The following is a 17,094-nucleotide window of genomic DNA, read 5'->3' as shown; positions in this document are numbered from 1 at the left end:
GGGCCAACATCTGTTAAAAGCTGCAGAAAGCAAATGAGGGAGTTCACTCAGCTACGCCCTATCTGTTGAGCCCTGGAGAGTTCAGCCCTGACTTTGCTTTTTTTGAGCTAAGTCCAACTGAAAGTACCACAAATTCCATTCCACTTATTACTTTGACAAAATTTAACTTAGCAAATCCTTCTGCAAATATGGGTGAGAGATTCAGTCACAAAGCCCAGCTGATACAGGAGATTGAGGAGGTTCCAGCTAGTATTCTTTTTAGTGGGCAAAGGCCACACACTTACTAGAATATTAGCACCACGACAGGCAAAAGGTGATGTTTAGAAATAAAAGTGACAACTTCCAACTGACATTTCTTGATATGTGGGGCTTTCTGTATGTGATTGTTTTCCACTTGGAGTAGGAAAAAGTGGGAGGTCAATAAAGGCAGAGGGGGGTGTCCAGTACACCTGAGGATGGGAGGGCACAATTGTCCTCACAATTTTACAATAATAGAGCCCTTATAATGCATGCATTTCACTGACAATTTATATACTCCAGTTCTTTGAAAACTGGTAAAAACAGAATCCACGGCACATTCAAGAGTAACAAGTACAGGACAATGAGGCAAAATTCTGAAGAGAAAACAGGATTTTCAAATGTATGTTGATAAGCCTAATGAAAAATCAACAGTATTCCAAATACTTTAGGCCAAACCTGTACAAACATATGGGATTTGTCGGTACAGGCTAAGCAGAGAGAAAATTTGAATGATTACCCAGATAATTTGATTCTGGAAGAGTTTGCTTGGATCATTCGAACCAGCATTTGCCCTCTTCCTATTCTTCCCCTGCCCCCACCCCCACCCCTAGTTTTTCCCCAGAATATTTTTGTATCCACAATATTGGTATACAACTATATAAACCCTCTGTTTGACTTTGATCATGTAAACATAGGCCTTGGATACATATATACATACAAAATACAATAGATGTTCCAAGGGAACTGGATGGGTGAAGTACACTAATCTGAAGTCTTTTCCTCTACTGTGAAGCTCCAGCCAGAGGCAAAGTGTGTTAACAGTCATCAAGAGAATTAACTTAGATCCATTAAAATCTAAAATCCTGGCCGTTATTTCAGGGGGCTGAACTATTTGGATGATTGTCCAGACCCAACTATGGATATAGTCAAGTACATAGGCATATTTATGTGTATGTTTAGGCCATATGGATGATCCAAATAATTCCAAGTTCAAATATTTTCCTCTTTACTGTTACCTATCCTTGAAATCTTAGAATACCTGACTTCTCTTTAGTTGAATTCTGGGGTCAGTTAGGGGTTCTATGAGCAAGAGTGTCTATTCAGTGCTATCCTTCCTTCTGGGGAGTCAGAATAGGGGATTGAGATGGATTGTAAGAGAAAGAAAAGAGCTTCTCTCAAGGAGCTTACACTCTCATTTTATACTCAGTTGTTATTTTATTGCCAAACAGGAGGATGAGGAGAATATTCAAATGTGGAGTTGGTGGTTGACTCAACGGTAATGAGCTTAATTTTTGCAAATGATGTTTAATTTTTAAATGGCATTCAGCAGATAGAATCATATTGGCTATATAACACAAGTAAAGTGGTATTTGGAAAATTAACTCATCTACTTGATTCTCTTTAAAGAGCTAATTATAAGGTGTGCATTTTATCCATGGCTATGTGTAATGATTCAATAAACTCAATAGCTGTTAAATCTCTAAGATAACTATTAAATCCGAGGTAGGATAAAAGATGATTGCAGGGGTTCTACCCTGACCATATTCTCCACTGATCTGTTGCTATTGACTTTGGGATAAGGGAAAGAAAGAGAAGGGAAGACTGTTGAGGGAGAAAGAAGATGGAATGGGTTTGAGCCCACTGGGTTGGAGAATTAGATATAGATATAGAGGACTTTTCCTGCCTCAAATCACTGGGGGCTGTTATAAGAATTAATAGATGCCATTATTTAAAGTTATCTCTTGGTTAGCACTAATGGAGCTAAGCAAGGATGCAAACATGAAGAAAATAATTTTTATTTGAATTTGAAATGCATTGTGTGATTTTTTCCCCCCTATAACAGATGGGTGGTCCTAATTATATTTTACTTAGGCTATTATTAAATTACTTTGTATCACCCAAATTGATATCTATTGTAGTGGAGGTAATTGGCTGAGGCATGAATTGAGAGACCGGGAAAGGAGAGTCTCCTATTTAACTTTTGCCACAGACAAGTCACCTGTGGATAATCAAGTTTATTTAATAATTCATAGGAAAAGTCAAATGCTGAATTTGTAAGCATTTCTCCAAAGAATATGAATGTTGTAGACCCTACCACTAAAAACTAAATAAAAACACTTTTATTCACATTAGCAGGTATGTTTGGCCCTAAATACCCAGACACCAGCCTGGTCTTTCTAATGGACTTGAGTGCTTCCGCCCCAGACATTAAAATGTTCTTGGGGCAGGGCAGTGGGGATTTTGTGGGAAGGCGGACATAAGTTTTGCTCATGGCCTATCTTTTCCAAAGCCTGTTTTGTGGAATTGACCATTTCCCCTGCAAACTGTTGGCCTCTATTTTCTTTGGAAGTCTGTTTCTCTGGTTTGGACAAGAACAGACAACCAATGTTTCCTGGCTTGCTGACAGCCCATATGAGGTATGCCTATAAAATGGCACAGGCCACCAAATGTCCACTGTGAGGATGATACTACCTGGTAAAGACGGGCGATTTCCATGTGAACTACTGATGAGAAATGCTCCAGAGTAGGTACTGATCAACCTTCTTTAGTGTTTGAGGCACTTTTCTGAATGTCTTGGGGTAAAAACCATTTCCAGCAAGTTGCCAGTCTCATCTGGGTGTAAGGACAAGCCATGTTTTTTCTGCATATTTTCAATACACTCTCCTTGCAAAGTCTGCACGTGGAATCGTCTCAGAAGTGTAACCAGGATGACTTTCAGCATCACCATGGCGATGTATTTTCCTGCACAGCTACGGGGCCCAAAACCAAATGGCTGAAAATACCTGTAAGGAACCTATGAAAATGATCAGACAGTTAGCCAGAGTATTAAAGGCTAGAGTTATGCAGTCTCTGTTTGATTCACCCTGAAAACACTAATCAGTCAGAATGCTATTTCAGGGTCTAAACGATGAGTGACTGTAACTCAAGTAAGCTCTTTTCTCCATCCAATGTGATTCACCCTCTGTGACATACACCCAGCCTTGGACAGTCCCCACTTTTGCTCTTTATGTTAATGTCCTGGGGTAAAGCAATTACGCACAATCTTATTACAGCCAGTGTTAGCATACTCAACTATCTCTGAGGGATGGTCACAGCTTTACTACTCTTCTGCATGTCACCAAGACAAAGATTGTTTTTGTGCAAAGATGTTGACTCCTGGCATATTAGTGCCAAGCACCTAAATATTTATAGTTATGCAAAAAATTAATGGAGATCACATCTGTCTGTCTTGTTCACATCTGTACTTACATAGTACCTGGCATTTAGTATATGCTTAATGAGTTTTTGTTGACCAATTGTCAACATAGCATGGGTTGTTCACATAGAAACAGAATGACCTAGAGAACTGGATTAATTAAGATCACATTTCTACATCATATGCAAATGGAAAAAGAGGGCAGTGAGGGAAATATCTGGATAATTTAGATTAATAAACATCATTGCCTAAAACTGGACATAATAGAAGCAGAATCTACAGTTTCCTTCAGTGAAAGGTGAAGCTCTTCTAATTACTGAGTTCTATTTAGAATGGGAACCACTGTTCATGGGGCCATTTGGTGAACCAAAGGCAGACTGCAAAAGCTAAATCTTTTAGTCTCATTCAATTTCCAACTGAGGCACAAGTGGACTTTCCTTTGCTTAGTTGGTGCCAGAGCTGAATCTATGTGATTACAAAGGGACAGGTTGAAATGGACAAGGTTGTTTGGGTTAAACAAAATTTGCTTCATTGTAGCCAAATTAAGGGCCTGGATTTTTCAAGTTTTGACCCATTGTGTGGCTACATGTGGATACTTCTCAGAGCTGGTGACCCAGCATCTTTGGCTTAAGGATGAATATAGTAGGCATGTTCTAAAGTAGGGGAAACGTGTGCTTCTGGTGAGGCAATATAGGGGAACAGTAAATAGGATGAAATGTACATGGTACAAACAGAACCAGAAAGGATTTAACGATTGACATTTTTAAGAGTGGCACACTCAGTTTTAAGGAAGAGTTCTTACATTCTTTGCAAAGTTTTCAAGAGTAAATTCATTGGGCTTGGGGAAAAACTCAAGTCTATGCATTCTTCCAATATTCAGGATAATGTTAGTCCCCTTTTTCACTGGATAGCCATCTATGACATCATCCTGTAAGGCTTTGCGCATGACCAAGTTCACAACAGGCTGGTACCGCATGCTTTCATAGATAAAGTTTTCCACCACTTTTAATTTTTGCATATCATCAATCCTTATTTCTCTTTCACCTGTGGGAGCAGATAAACAGGACAAGGAGTTAATGATAGTTTCAATATGTGTTGGGCATTTAAACTCCCATAGTTTCCACAGAATAGTTTGCTCCTGGTTGAAAAAAATTTCTTTCTATAATTCTTTTTTAAATAATTTTTTAAATGTTTATTTATTTTTGAGAGAGATAAATAGACAGAGCATGAGCAGGGGAAGGTCAGGGAGTGAGGGAGACACAGAATCTGAAGCGGGCTCCAGGCTCCGAGCTGTCAGCCCAGAGCCCAACGTGGGGCTCGAACTCATGAACCGTGAGATCATGACCTAAGCAAAAGCTGGATGCTTAACTGACTGAACCACCCACATGCCCCAAATTTCTTTCCATAATTCTAATGCAAATCAGCAAAAATGGCTTGGGCCAAATATGTCATGTTTGGTTCACAGAGTACTTTATAAAAATTCATATTTGAGGCCAATTACTGTAAAACCTAGGAGATTTCATAGAAAAGCCTGGATTTCTAGAAAAATCAGGAAACCTGATTATACTGGTCTCATATCCCCACATGGCAATGACAGAACTTGAGTGGCCAATAAACCTTTAGAGGGGTATATACCTGCAGTATTTTAAAATTTTTATTTATTTTGAGAGCACACAGTTGGGGGAGGGACAGAGAGAGAGGAGAGAGGCTCTGAGCTGTCAGCCTCAATGCAGGACTCCATTCCACAACCATGAGATCATGACCTGAGCTGATATCGAGTTGGATGCCTAACCCACTGAGCCACCCAGGTGCCCTTACCTTCAGTTTTATGTAGACCTACACAGTCTGCTTCAAACATTTGTCTGCCTGGCCTCTGAGGTCCTCAAATTTTGTCTCCTACTCTAAATTCTAGGGGACATTCACTCCTTCTCTAGTCAAAGTGAGGTGGTGAATTTAATCAGTTTCAATGACATTTTCTCCTCTGGTTACCTGTGCAGTCATCTGCCTGGAACACAAAACTGATAGTTCCTCTTCCCATCTGATCAAGAACAATCTATTGTGGTACAGAACCCTTCTCCCTGCCACAGCAAAATAGGTGCCTCAGCTGAGCTCTGGCTGTGCTGGGGATTGACAGATACTCCCACTGTTTCAGATTGGCCTGACACTGGTCAGAGAGGCTTAGATTACTCCCCAAACTGGCAAAGCTTCAGAGTGTCCTCAAATGGGTTACCACTTTTACAGAATCAAAATCAGCCCAGGGTCCTGAGGCAGCTCTCTGTCTTATACAGCTACACCATTCAGGAAACGTCTCTTTTGGTCAGAGAACTCTAACTGCCCTGCCCCTTGCCTCTGGCTCTTTGTACCCTCCAGGGTCTAATGGGGTACATTTATCTGGGGTGGAGAAGTAGAAAGGAAGATGACAGAGAAGGCAACCAAAGGCATTCCCTAGGAAGTAATTACTATGTGAGTATGTCTAGAGGGAACACGAACACATGTACAAATGGTTCAGCTGTTTCCCATCTTTGCTGAGGTTTGTTGAAGCGTCAGGGAGACATCATGAGACACAAGCACTTTTCACATCTCAAGGAAGTTGAATTAAAGGCTCATGGTTTCAAGAGCAATTTGCCCCTTGTTGCCTGAACTCCATCATTCTATGGCTCTCTCTTTAGTCCACTGGGCTTGCTTGTTAAGTTCTCTTTCTCCTGCCAGCCTGTGAGCCCCATAAGTGTAGGAAAGCTGTAGCTTATTCACTGTTGTGCCACTTCACCTGACCCAGAACCCATAACCTGACAGGGGGCATGTGAGAAACCATTCTGGAATTTGGAGCTTGGATGTTATTCTGGCTTCCTGTTACCTATCTTCCCAGGCAATTTCCCACCTACTACAACGCATCTGTAGACACCTTATTTCATAAATTTAACCCTTTATGAAATTTCCCCTTACTGTCAACTATTTCAAGCAGCACTCAAATGGCTTTAAAAAGATGGTGCCTCTCTACAACCAAATAAGTTGCTTCACAGGAATCGCTTAAGGTCAAGAGAGAAAAGTGTCATTACTGATACTTCTTTACATATGTCAGAAATGTGTTCTTTAAAAGATCATCCATGCAAAGGACATTCCAAACAAGGAATTCTGTTGTTGTTTGTTTGTTTGTCTGTTTGTTTGTTTGAGGGGGGAGGGCCGAGAGAGGGAGAGAGAGAATCCCAAGCAGGCTCTGCATTGTGGAGCTCAATTCCACAAACTGCAAGATCATAACCTGAACCAGAATCAAGAGTTGGAGGCTTAACCAACTGAGCCACATAGGTGCCCCAGGAATTCTGTTTTTCCCCCGGAAAGCAATTCTGACTTCTTTCAAATGTGACACTGTTTCTGTGGAAGGGTGGTGGTGTCAGGATCAATGAGCAGAATGATGCTTAAGCAAAAGCAGATCAGGGAAGACTAGTGTAGGGAAGAGCTGAGCAGGGACCTGGTGGAGGAGGAGAGAGCAGGGAGAGGAAGGGTCCAACATCACTGGATTTTGGGGGAGAGGGAAGCTGATCAGTCTCCTGCCTTTGCTGTCATCCTTTCCTTGTCCTTCTGCCACTGATTGTAAGTTCATTTGTGGACAGACTGCTTGAAACCCAGAAACACTGCTATAGATGATAGCCGTTTCCCTGGGTGAACTCACAAAAGCCTTTTGCCACTGATAAGGTAGGCAGAACATTGTACTTGGTCTTTAAGCAGATACCATGTATCATTAAGCAGACAAATACAACCATACAAATGTGTTTATGTGCAGGTTAAGAAAGACCTTGAAGAACACACAGTAAAGTATTAACAGTGGTTTCCCTGGGGAATGCAAATGAGGCTGGGGAGGAGAGTGGGAGGGATCAGGGAATGTCACTTTCTGCTTTTATATATCTGTTATTTAAATTTTTTCAATGAGAATGCATTATTTTTATAATAAAAAAAAACACAGAAAGAACTACCTTTTCAACCTATCTGGCATAATCAAAGTGTGGCAAAATGGCTACTTTTATTGTTCTTTGGGTGGATTGTAATATTTTGTTTGAAATCTGACATTTAGGACATAAAAAGCTGACATTTAGAAAGAATTATTTTCTAAGCTCTTTTATTATTTGACCAGTTCTTACCAACGACAGTCTGTATTTCCTTCATTATTGCCTCTTCAACCTTAGGGTGCTTTGCAATGAGAAAAAGCATAAAAAACACAGAGACAGACATGGTGTCTGGTGCTGCGATCAGCATTTCCAGTATGCATTGGTTCACATTCTCTTTTGTCAGGTCACCACGTTTCTGAACAATTGGAAGAAGGGGAAAAAATTGGAAAAGTGAATCAAAGCTTCAAAAAAGGAGGGGAAGATACAGTTAGGATCAAAAACCATCAACAAAATGAAGTCATAAATATTATGTCTCTGTAATTGACTATGGGCATTTTTCATAAAAATCTTCAGCCAAAGGTTAAAAATTTAACCAATTATCTGTGTGTTTACTGTCTTTGGGCTCCCCCATTTTCATATTTTGTATTGTGCACACATGTAGTTTCAGTCTTAAAGGTCAGTCTTACCAGAATGTTGAATGAGTGGATTGTTTGGGTTATCATTATAGAAGTATTAGAGCAAATACTTAAAAGCATAAGTATGCAACAATTATAAGAGGGAATCTCTACACAGCCTATACACAAACAGTCATACACATATGTTAACGTGGGAATTATGGTTAGTCTGGGTCAGTACCTCAGCAAAAATCAACTCAGTGGCAAAATCCATACAGTCTTCCAGTTTCTCTGCTGTGGAAATTCTGTGTCTTTTCTCTTCTATCAGAATTTCCATGGCATCTTTCAAATCCTTGCTAAAGGAAAAAAAAAAAAAAGAAAATATAATCTATTTGTACTCGGTTAAGACATCTAGGAAAGCAGATTCATTTGCCATTTTTTTAAATAAAATTATCTGCTTAAGTTGAAGCCATTAGCGCTAATAACTGAATTTAAACTTAATTCTTCATAAATATCCTTAAATTGCGTATTCATTATACTTCATGTTAAGGAACCAAATTTAGCTAAGATGTCTAGGTACTGGTAGCAAAATTAAGGCTGTAACCTCTAGTTAAATGTTAAAAGCTGGTACCAAAAAGGTCAATCCAATCATGTTTTCTGATCCTTGACTTGGCCAATGCAGTGTTTAAATTGAAAACCAAAACTGAAAAACAGTGAATGTCTTTAGTAAGGGCATGCCCTCTCCAGTTTGGCTACAGGTACCTTCACTTCCTGTTGACTTGTATCCACCCGGCCCACTTCTATTTGCTCAGCCCTGGGAACTACCGAGTTTGAGACTTTCTGTTCTAGCAAGAAAACACAGGTGATCAAGTATTATTCTTGATATTTCTTCTCATACTTTCCAGTTTCTGTCACATAGTAAACATGAAGTAAATGCTTACTGACTGACTAGCTGCATAAGCATGTATAGTACATGCATTTTGACAGTGTGGTAGAGGGAAGAGCACTTTGGAAAGAGAGGGCCAGCTGCTAGTCTGGATTGTTCTCTTTTTATGGAACCTACTTTTAAGTCTCTTAAATCTCTTTTATTTTTTTTTTTTACTAAAATTTTTTTTTAATGTTTATTTTTGAGAGAGAGAGAGACAGAGTATGAGCAGGGGAGGGGCAGAGAGAGAGGGAGACACAGGATGCCAAGCAGTCTGCAGGCTCTGAGCTGTCAGCACAGAGCCCGACATGGGGCTCAAACCCACAAACTGTGAGATCATGATCTGAGCCGAAGTCAGACAGCCAACCAACTGAGCCACCCAGGCACCCCTCTTATATCTCTTTTAAAGTGAAGAGCTCAGACTCAATGAACAATAAGTCCATCTTAAGATCTAAATGCTGTTATTCTGGCCTTTGTCTTGAAGTGTATGTGTCCATGTGTAAGTGTATTGTTCCCCAACCTCAGGGAATGGTATTCTGCCTTACATTAAATATACAATAAATCTTTCTTTCAAATTCTTGTTGACATGGTCACCTGTACACCCTGTTGATGATGCTGACATAAATAGCTGTGTGTTTACTCCAGCTCAGCAGGAAAAGTAAAGGAAGATTCTTTAAGATCCCTCCCATTTTTAAAGTTTTTTTGGGGCATCTCAAAGAAGGTGTTTAAACATTTGAAGAGGTATTCTTCAGGCTAGTAGAGTAATTGTGTCATTCTAAATGAGGATGCCATCTATTGTGTATCTCTGTAAGTGTGCCTATAGATACACACATACCTCCAGATATACACCAAGGATATATTCACATTCATTTATTCATTCATCTACTAATCCATTTATTCAGCAATATTTTTTGAGCAACTCTTACAGACTAGAGACAGATATTCACTTAGTTGGTGAGCTATAAATGCTCATAGCATTCCTACCTGAGCAATGGCCCCCAAATATTCTGGGAGTTGTTGAAATGCCCTTAGACTATGAATTCATAGAGAATTCCTTGATGGAACTGCATCCACTTCTGAACATATGCCTCCACCTGGGGCCAGAATCATGGGCCTGTGAATACTGTTTGGGATCCTTCTTATTCAGGTTAAAAGCTGACCAGCTTTTACATAAATGTAGGCATATGAATTTATATACCCTTAAAAATTAGGGGAATTGTGCTCAGTGACAGTTTTCAGGGAATAGGTAATCTCTGACTTACAAGCATATATTAAAAGAATATATCTGTGAGTCTGTGGTTTGGCACTCTGAGAATATTTTGTGCCAAAACAAGGGTGGCTAGTTTATCAGTCCAGGCCACAGCACCTACTTAAGATATTCTGTGGTTAAAAAGCCTTAAACTTGCCAGAATAAGAAGTAGAAAACAATACTTCTGTAATATTTGAGATTAAGATAAGCAGAAATATAAACTTGAATAAATAGGGATGGGAGTAGATGTCCTAGAATCCTTTCCATCAGTATTGGCATGACAGAGAAAGACAAATATTATATAATCTAATTCATTTCTGTGGAAAAAGAGGCAAAGAAGGGGAGTGACATAAAGCATGCTAAAGGAAATAATAAGAGAATAATAAATTCATTTATATGTGGAATCTTAAAACAAAAAAAAAACCCATAGTTCTTAGATACAGAGAAGAAATTGGTGGCTACCAGAGGTGAGGGGTAAAGGTGGGCAAAATGGATGAAGTGGGTGAAAAGGTACAAAGTTCTAGTTATAAAATAAATAAGTCATGGAGATGTAATGTACAACATGGTGACTATAGTTAAAAATACTGTATTGCATATTTGAAAGTTGCTAAGAGAATAGATCTTAAAAGTTTTTATCACAAGAAAAAATTTTGTAACTAGATATAATGGTGATTATTTCACAACATATACAGATATTGAGTCTTTGTGTTGTATACCTGAAAGTAATATAATGTTTTATGTCAATTATACCTCAATTTAAAAAAAAAGCACTGGCATTATTGTAATGGACATGGATGGGGGAGAAGATTAAAAGATTTCTCTAGGTCTTTACTGCTCCGGGACATAGGATATATAGATGAATACACTAACCATTGGCAAATATTACATAGAGAGGGAATGTTGCTGAGCTAATTTCTGTAGAAAACTCTGAGAAACCATTGTACAATTTCATGCAATATATTTCTATGGCCTGCTGGCCAAAACCAAAGCTAAACTAATGACCAGGAACTATGAAAAGAGACTCTTCAGACCACTGGCAACTTTGACCATAGTGAAGAGGTGAATCCATTATCTCATTGATTCTAGTCACAAGAAGCTCTGGTGGAAACTAAATGAAGTGTATAAAGACCCAAGCATCTAAATCACCCACCTAATACTTATCAACCACATGAAACTATATAAAGCAACATCAAGTTGGCTTCCTCCCTAACATTGTTATTAAATGTAAATACACAAACAGGATAAAGTTGGGGCTTCAAACAAGTTTGGGAACTTTTAGAGATGGAGAATTTAGGGTGGTTAGAGACATGTGGGGGAAGATCTGAACAAAAGGAAGGGGAACATATTTAGTGCCTTCTATGTGCCATCCTCTGTGTTAATTGCCCTACATATAGGATCTCATTAACCTATATCCCTACCCTGGAAGGTAGGTAATATTTTACTTTAAATAACTTCCCAAGGCCGTTTAGTTACTAAGTAGTAGAGACAGGATACAAACCAGGTGTGTCTGCCTCTAGATCCCATGGGCTTTTCACTGGTGGTGAGAGAAGGCAGTGTTTAGTGGCTGGCTACTTACACTCTAAAAACCTACTGATTGGCCTATAGGCCATTGGGCACTCGTCCAGTTTTGGGCTAGACTAGTCTATAACCAAAGCAAAGCCATTTAATGACCATTTCAGGATCCCCCAAAGATATAATATATATAACTAAAAAAAGAAAATCACACATTTCATTGAAGTTCATTATAGTCATTGTGAAAAAATTCTTTTGAGACTATGATCAATTCCTACAAGTTGAATTCTGTTAAATTTGTTCAGAAGTAACACGACTATAAAATGATCTTGTGTTTCCTTTTTCCAGATATGCAAAGGGAATTTTGACAGAGAATAATGGTAGGTTCAGCCAACCCTTCTCATCAACTCAAAATACACTGTGGTATCCTACTTCCAGAGATGGGGCTCCCAGACCACCCACTTGGCCCCCTTGCTGAAAAGCTGCCTGGGCCAAAGGTTTCTCTTACTCTTTGGTCTGGCCATACGCAGCCAAATTGCTGTAAGAAGTGTTTCATCAGCAACTTAATCCACAGCTCCCTTGTGGGCTCTGAAGAGCAGACAGCTAGCTGAAGAGACCAACAATAGCAAGGACACAACCCCAAATCAATCCAAACTCACTAATAAGTTTTCCAAACTTGTGTTACTTACACAGACTTTTCATATTTTCTGTATAGCCAAGAAATCTTAAAGAAGATGTCTGGTTTGAGAAGGAGAGCTTGCCACGCATCAAAATAACCCTGGATTTTAACCACAATGGCACTTTCTGGAAAAACAAAACAAAAGAGCAGAGTAGTTGAGCAAAAATGTGAGCCCAAGAAGGGTATTTTGAGAAGAGAAGATCCCTTGTATAGAGTCTTTTATCAGCCTGGGGTTCTAAGCTAGGCAAGGTCCCCACTTTCATTGGTGTTTCAGCCATGTGAATGCCACTAGTCAAATAAACGTTAATTTATTCTGGTTGGCATCTAAATTAACAAAATTAAGTAGAGATGTGCCACTTTTCAAGTTCGTGTTAGAGACCTAACCTAGAATGTCACATGCCCTTCTTTGACTGAGTGTCCAACTCCTTCCTGTGTTGTTGGACAATGGGAAATAAGAGGGGCACGAGTAGATATGGCCATCATTGGCCTCAATTCTGGCACCTGGGAGTGCAAAAAGCCATGCCACTTTCCTGTTTACATTTTGGTCCAGAGTATAGAATTCATCTTGGTATCTCTAATGTCTTGCCCTGAGCCTCATGCATAGTCAGCTTTTTTTTTAACGTTTATTTATTTTTGAGAGAGAGAGAGAGAGAGAGAGAGAGAGACAGTGCATGAGTGGGGGAGAGGCAGAGAGAGAGAGGGAAACACAGAATCCAAAGTAGGCTCCAGGCTCTGAGCTGTCAGCACAGAGCCTGACATGGGGCTCGAACCCACCAACCATGAGATCATGACCTGAGCCAAACTGGGATGCTCAACCGAGCCACCCAGGTGCCCCCATAGTCAGCTTTTAATGAATGTCCTTTAATTATATTGAATGCTAGGGGAAAGAAAACCTCTGCTTTTTCAAATTGTACAAAAAAGAAGGGGATAGAGATTTATTTTCAACCGCTAAATACCAGTCACCATGCAAAGTGTTTTAAAAAAGAGACCTCATTGGTTGATGGGGGGTGGGAGGGAGGGCAGGGTGGGTGATGGGTATTGAGGAGGGCACCTTTGGGATGAGCACTGGGTGTTGTATGGAAACCAATTTGACAGTAAATTTCATATATTAAAAAAAAAAAAAAAAGAGAGACCTCATTTAATCCTTACAATCTTGTTTGGGGGCGGGGGGTGTCATCACTTTTTCAGATGAAGAAACTGCAGTTCATAGAAACTAGGAAGCTTGCCTAAAACCATACATCCAGTGTGATAGGCAGGTCCTTACGCTGGAGCCCGGTTCTATCTGACCTCAGAGCAATGTTCCTTCCTCTTTGTTGTACTGGCTCCCTCAGGCAAATTGAGAGTTTAACAAGGGTGGTGTGTGGAGAAGAGGAACAAACATAACTCTGCATGGATTATGCAGGTTCCTAGCATCACAGCCCATATCCCTAGGTTAACCTATCCCTAGGTTTATAATTCCCTTTACTTCATCCTTCCTAAGAACCAAGGCTAACAGGGAACTATGAAGCAGGGACTTATAAAATATGCACTTGCCTAACCTTAGGAGAGATGCATGTAGGACAGGCCAGCTGGGATTAGAGGGGATGGATCAGGCAAGGGGTGTGACTGAAAACAGAGTGAATGGGGCTCCCATCCAAATGACAGTCAGATGAGGTGTCTATGGCTCTTGAAGGGAGTATAAAGAGCAGGGGACGTGGGCAAGCAGAGCTGGAGAAGAGAAAAGGAAGGCTTATAGCTTATCTGCTGGTCCAAATGTGGCAAATTAAGCAGCAGTTGTTATAGCTCAGCTGGTTTTGGCAAGTGTTAAAAGTAGGCCCCGGGGTCGCCTGGGTGGCTCAGTCGGTTAAGCGTCCGACTTTGGCTCAGGTCATGGTCTCACAGCTCATGAGTTCAAGCCCTGTGTTGGGCTCTCTGCTGACAGCTCAGAGCCTACAGCCTGCTTCACATTCTGTCTCTCCCTCTCTCTCTGCCCCTCCCTTGCTCACACTCTGTCTCTCTCTCTCTCAAAAATAAATTTAAAAAAACACTAAATTTTTTTTTTTAAGTTGGCCCTGTTCTCATGCCTGTAATGTTCTTCTCTCAAATCTGGATGAGGCTCATGGTCTCACTTAACATTTAGGCTTATGTTCAGGTGTCCTCTCTGCACAGGCCTTTCTGGACAACCCTCTCTGTAATAGCCACATATGCTCCCACCATGGTACCTACGTCTTCACTTTCTAGCCCCTTGCTCTGTTTCTTCTTCAAGACTCCTATTATTTCCTGATTCATTATTAGATATTTACTTGTTTACTGTTTATATTGGCACTGAGATGTGAGCTCCTTGAAGGCGAGGACTTTATCTGTCTTGTTTACCTCTCTATCCCCAGAACCTAGAACAGTGCCTGGCAGAAAATAGGCAATTAACAAATATTTTTTGAATGAATGCATGAATCAATGAATATACTGGAAATTTGGGAAAAATTACATTAAGCTGGACAACAGCATAATGGAATTAGCCCAACTGATTAATGTTTATTTTTGATGGTGATAGAGTTACATGTATGTGTTTTAATATTTGTTTCTGTAGTACAGTGAAGAGAGTAGCTTTTTGAGTGAAACAACTTGCCAGAGTTGTTATAAATGCTAAATGATAAACTATGTGTAGAGCAACTTTTTATAGTAGATATTAAATTAATGGTAGCTATTTTCATCATTTCCAGCAGCAGCAGCTCCAGCACCATTATCATCCTATAGACAGAGTCAAAGTTTTCATGCTTAGTAGCTTCGAGGGAGGAGTGTGTATGTATATTTATGTATATATGTATGTGTATGTGTGTATTTGTGTGTGTGTGTGCGCACATGTGAACACCCAAAAGAATGGTTAGAAATGGTTAAATATACCAGTTTGATTGGTGGTAGGGTATATTAATGACCAAATGAACTGGTCACACTTGTTAAGTTTTGACTATGGATAGAATCATATTTCCCAGAGCAATGAAGAGTGATCAAAAGAGGAGATGGCCCCTACTTATAGAAACTTATCTTATAAATGAAAATGGCAGACACACTAGGAAGAAAAAATCTTGAGAAAACTTAGAGATGTTTGAATAAGAGCAATGTAAAAAACAGCATATCTTTCCTTGAGTCTGTTTTCCCCTTCATCTCCATGTTCAATAAAAGGCAGAATGTCAGTTCTCAAATACCGTCCAGTGGGATCCCCAGGAAGAGCATGTTAGAGGTGTCTAGCATGATGCGCCTCATGAGGGTCAACACGTCGATGTAACCCAGTTCGTTGGTGACCTCCTCCAACCTGTCCAGATGTGTTATGACGGATTCAACACAAATTGTCACCATGCGCACGAGTCCAGGGCCAGACAGAGCTGAGGGGAACACATCAGAGAGTGAGCCACCATGAACTCAGGGGGCATACATAATCAGGATATTTTGGCCTTTAATGTTCAGGGTTTAACTGTACATAATTTTTTTTCAGTAACTAGGTTGAAATTTTCATGTTCTTTTTTAAAATACTTTTCTGCATTCTCCTGATTTTCTACAAGCATGCATCACCTTCATGGTTAAAAATAAATGAAAGAATGTATGGGAGAACCTGGGTGGCTCAGTCGGTTACATGTCTGACTCTTGATTTTGGCTCAGGTCATAATCTCATGATTTGTGAGATCCAGCCCCACATTGAGCTCTGTGCTGACAGCACGTGGCCTGCTTGGGACTCTCTCTCTCCCTGTCTCTCTGCCCCTTTGCCACTTGCTCTCTCTCTCTCTCAAAATAAATAAATAAACATTAAAATTTTTTTAAAATGAATGGATGCACGAAAACCTTATTTTAAACAAAATATTCAAAATTAAACTTTTCTTCATGTTATTGCAAATCATTTGTGATATTGCAATTGAAAAATTTAGTATTGTGGTCATTAATCACAAATCAGTGGTTTTCCGTATTTATTGTATATATCTCCCTCTAAGGAAGGTTTGGATTTGGCCAGGGTGATATTTATTTTATGTTTCAACAGGTGGCAGGGTACTGTTCTAGAACTACACCAATTGGACCTTAACTATTTGATCTAAAGTGCTTCCTATTAATTGTGGTTTATATGTTGACAATGCTAGTCTTATAAATTACCAAAAGTGTTCTTCTCTTAATTGTGATTTCTCTTCAAATGACTTCTAGATTTGTTTTACTCAACGAACATCATGACAGCTAAGCACCAGTCTTCCTCACTGGCTGGAATTTCTTTAAGGGCAGTGACAGCCTTCTATTAGCACTGTCCTTCAAGTCCACACAGTACATGGTACCTTTCAAATCATATTGGTCAAATAGAGAAATGAATGAATGAATGAATAAATGAGTGAATGAAAGAGTGGGTGAATAGTTGAGTGAAGACAGGTGGTGTGAATTGGCTCTGCCTACCAGCTAGTGGATCCTGGTGGTAGGTCATCTATTCAGAGAGTTTAACACTTGAAGCCCCCCTTTGTCTCTTTGCTCTAAGTTTCTTCAAGCTTTCTTTATGAGTAGTATCTCCTATTTATGTCTTTTATTATTCAGACTTGCTGTTAAAATCAGAGCCCTTGAAATGCAATGAAAAATCCTGGGGAAATTTGTAGCCATAATTCTCTCTTAAAAAAAAAAAGAATCAAGGGCGCCTGGGTGGCTCAGTAAGCTGAGTGTCCTACTCTTGATTTCAGCTCAGGTCATGAACCCAGGGTCATGGGATTGAGAACCGTGCTGGGCATGGAGCCTGTTTGAAATTCTTCTCCCTCCTCTCTTTCTCTCTTTCTGTCTCTCTCTGCCCCTCACCCCACTC

At 39.8% G+C, this 17,094-nt stretch overlaps 1 protein-coding gene across 7 annotated transcripts in view; it reads right to left on the bottom strand.

Annotated features, from left to right (window-relative positions):
* Nucleotides 1-2,020: 2,020 nt before the first annotated feature.
* LOC122222039 (aromatase) overlaps nucleotides 2,021-17,094 on the bottom strand; it is a 108,924-nt gene continuing 93,850 nt past the window's right edge. For 6 of the 7 annotated variants that reach the window (XM_042942026.1, XM_042942029.1, XM_042942027.1 and 3 more), the window contains 6 exons: nucleotides 15,479-15,655; nucleotides 12,307-12,421; nucleotides 8,173-8,287; nucleotides 7,570-7,732; nucleotides 4,239-4,480; nucleotides 2,021-3,034 (listed from right to left, as the gene is read on the bottom strand). In XM_042942026.1, coding sequence (XP_042797960.1) covers nucleotides 2,786-3,034; nucleotides 4,239-4,480; nucleotides 7,570-7,732; nucleotides 8,173-8,287; nucleotides 12,307-12,421; nucleotides 15,479-15,655 — 1,061 coding nt within the window. In that variant the 3' untranslated portion in view covers nucleotides 2,021-2,785. The remainder of the gene's footprint in view (nucleotides 3,035-4,238; nucleotides 4,481-7,569; nucleotides 7,733-8,172; nucleotides 8,288-12,306; nucleotides 12,422-15,478; nucleotides 15,656-17,094) is intronic. The other variant, XM_042942032.1, reaches the window with a different exon arrangement.

Source organism: Panthera leo, chromosome B3 (assembly GCF_018350215.1).
Source record: "Panthera leo isolate Ple1 chromosome B3, P.leo_Ple1_pat1.1, whole genome shotgun sequence".
Classification (NCBI taxonomy): domain Eukaryota; kingdom Metazoa; phylum Chordata; class Mammalia; order Carnivora; family Felidae; genus Panthera; species Panthera leo.
Note: the sequence above shows the minus strand (reverse complement) of the source record. Positions and strands in the feature narration are given on the sequence as shown.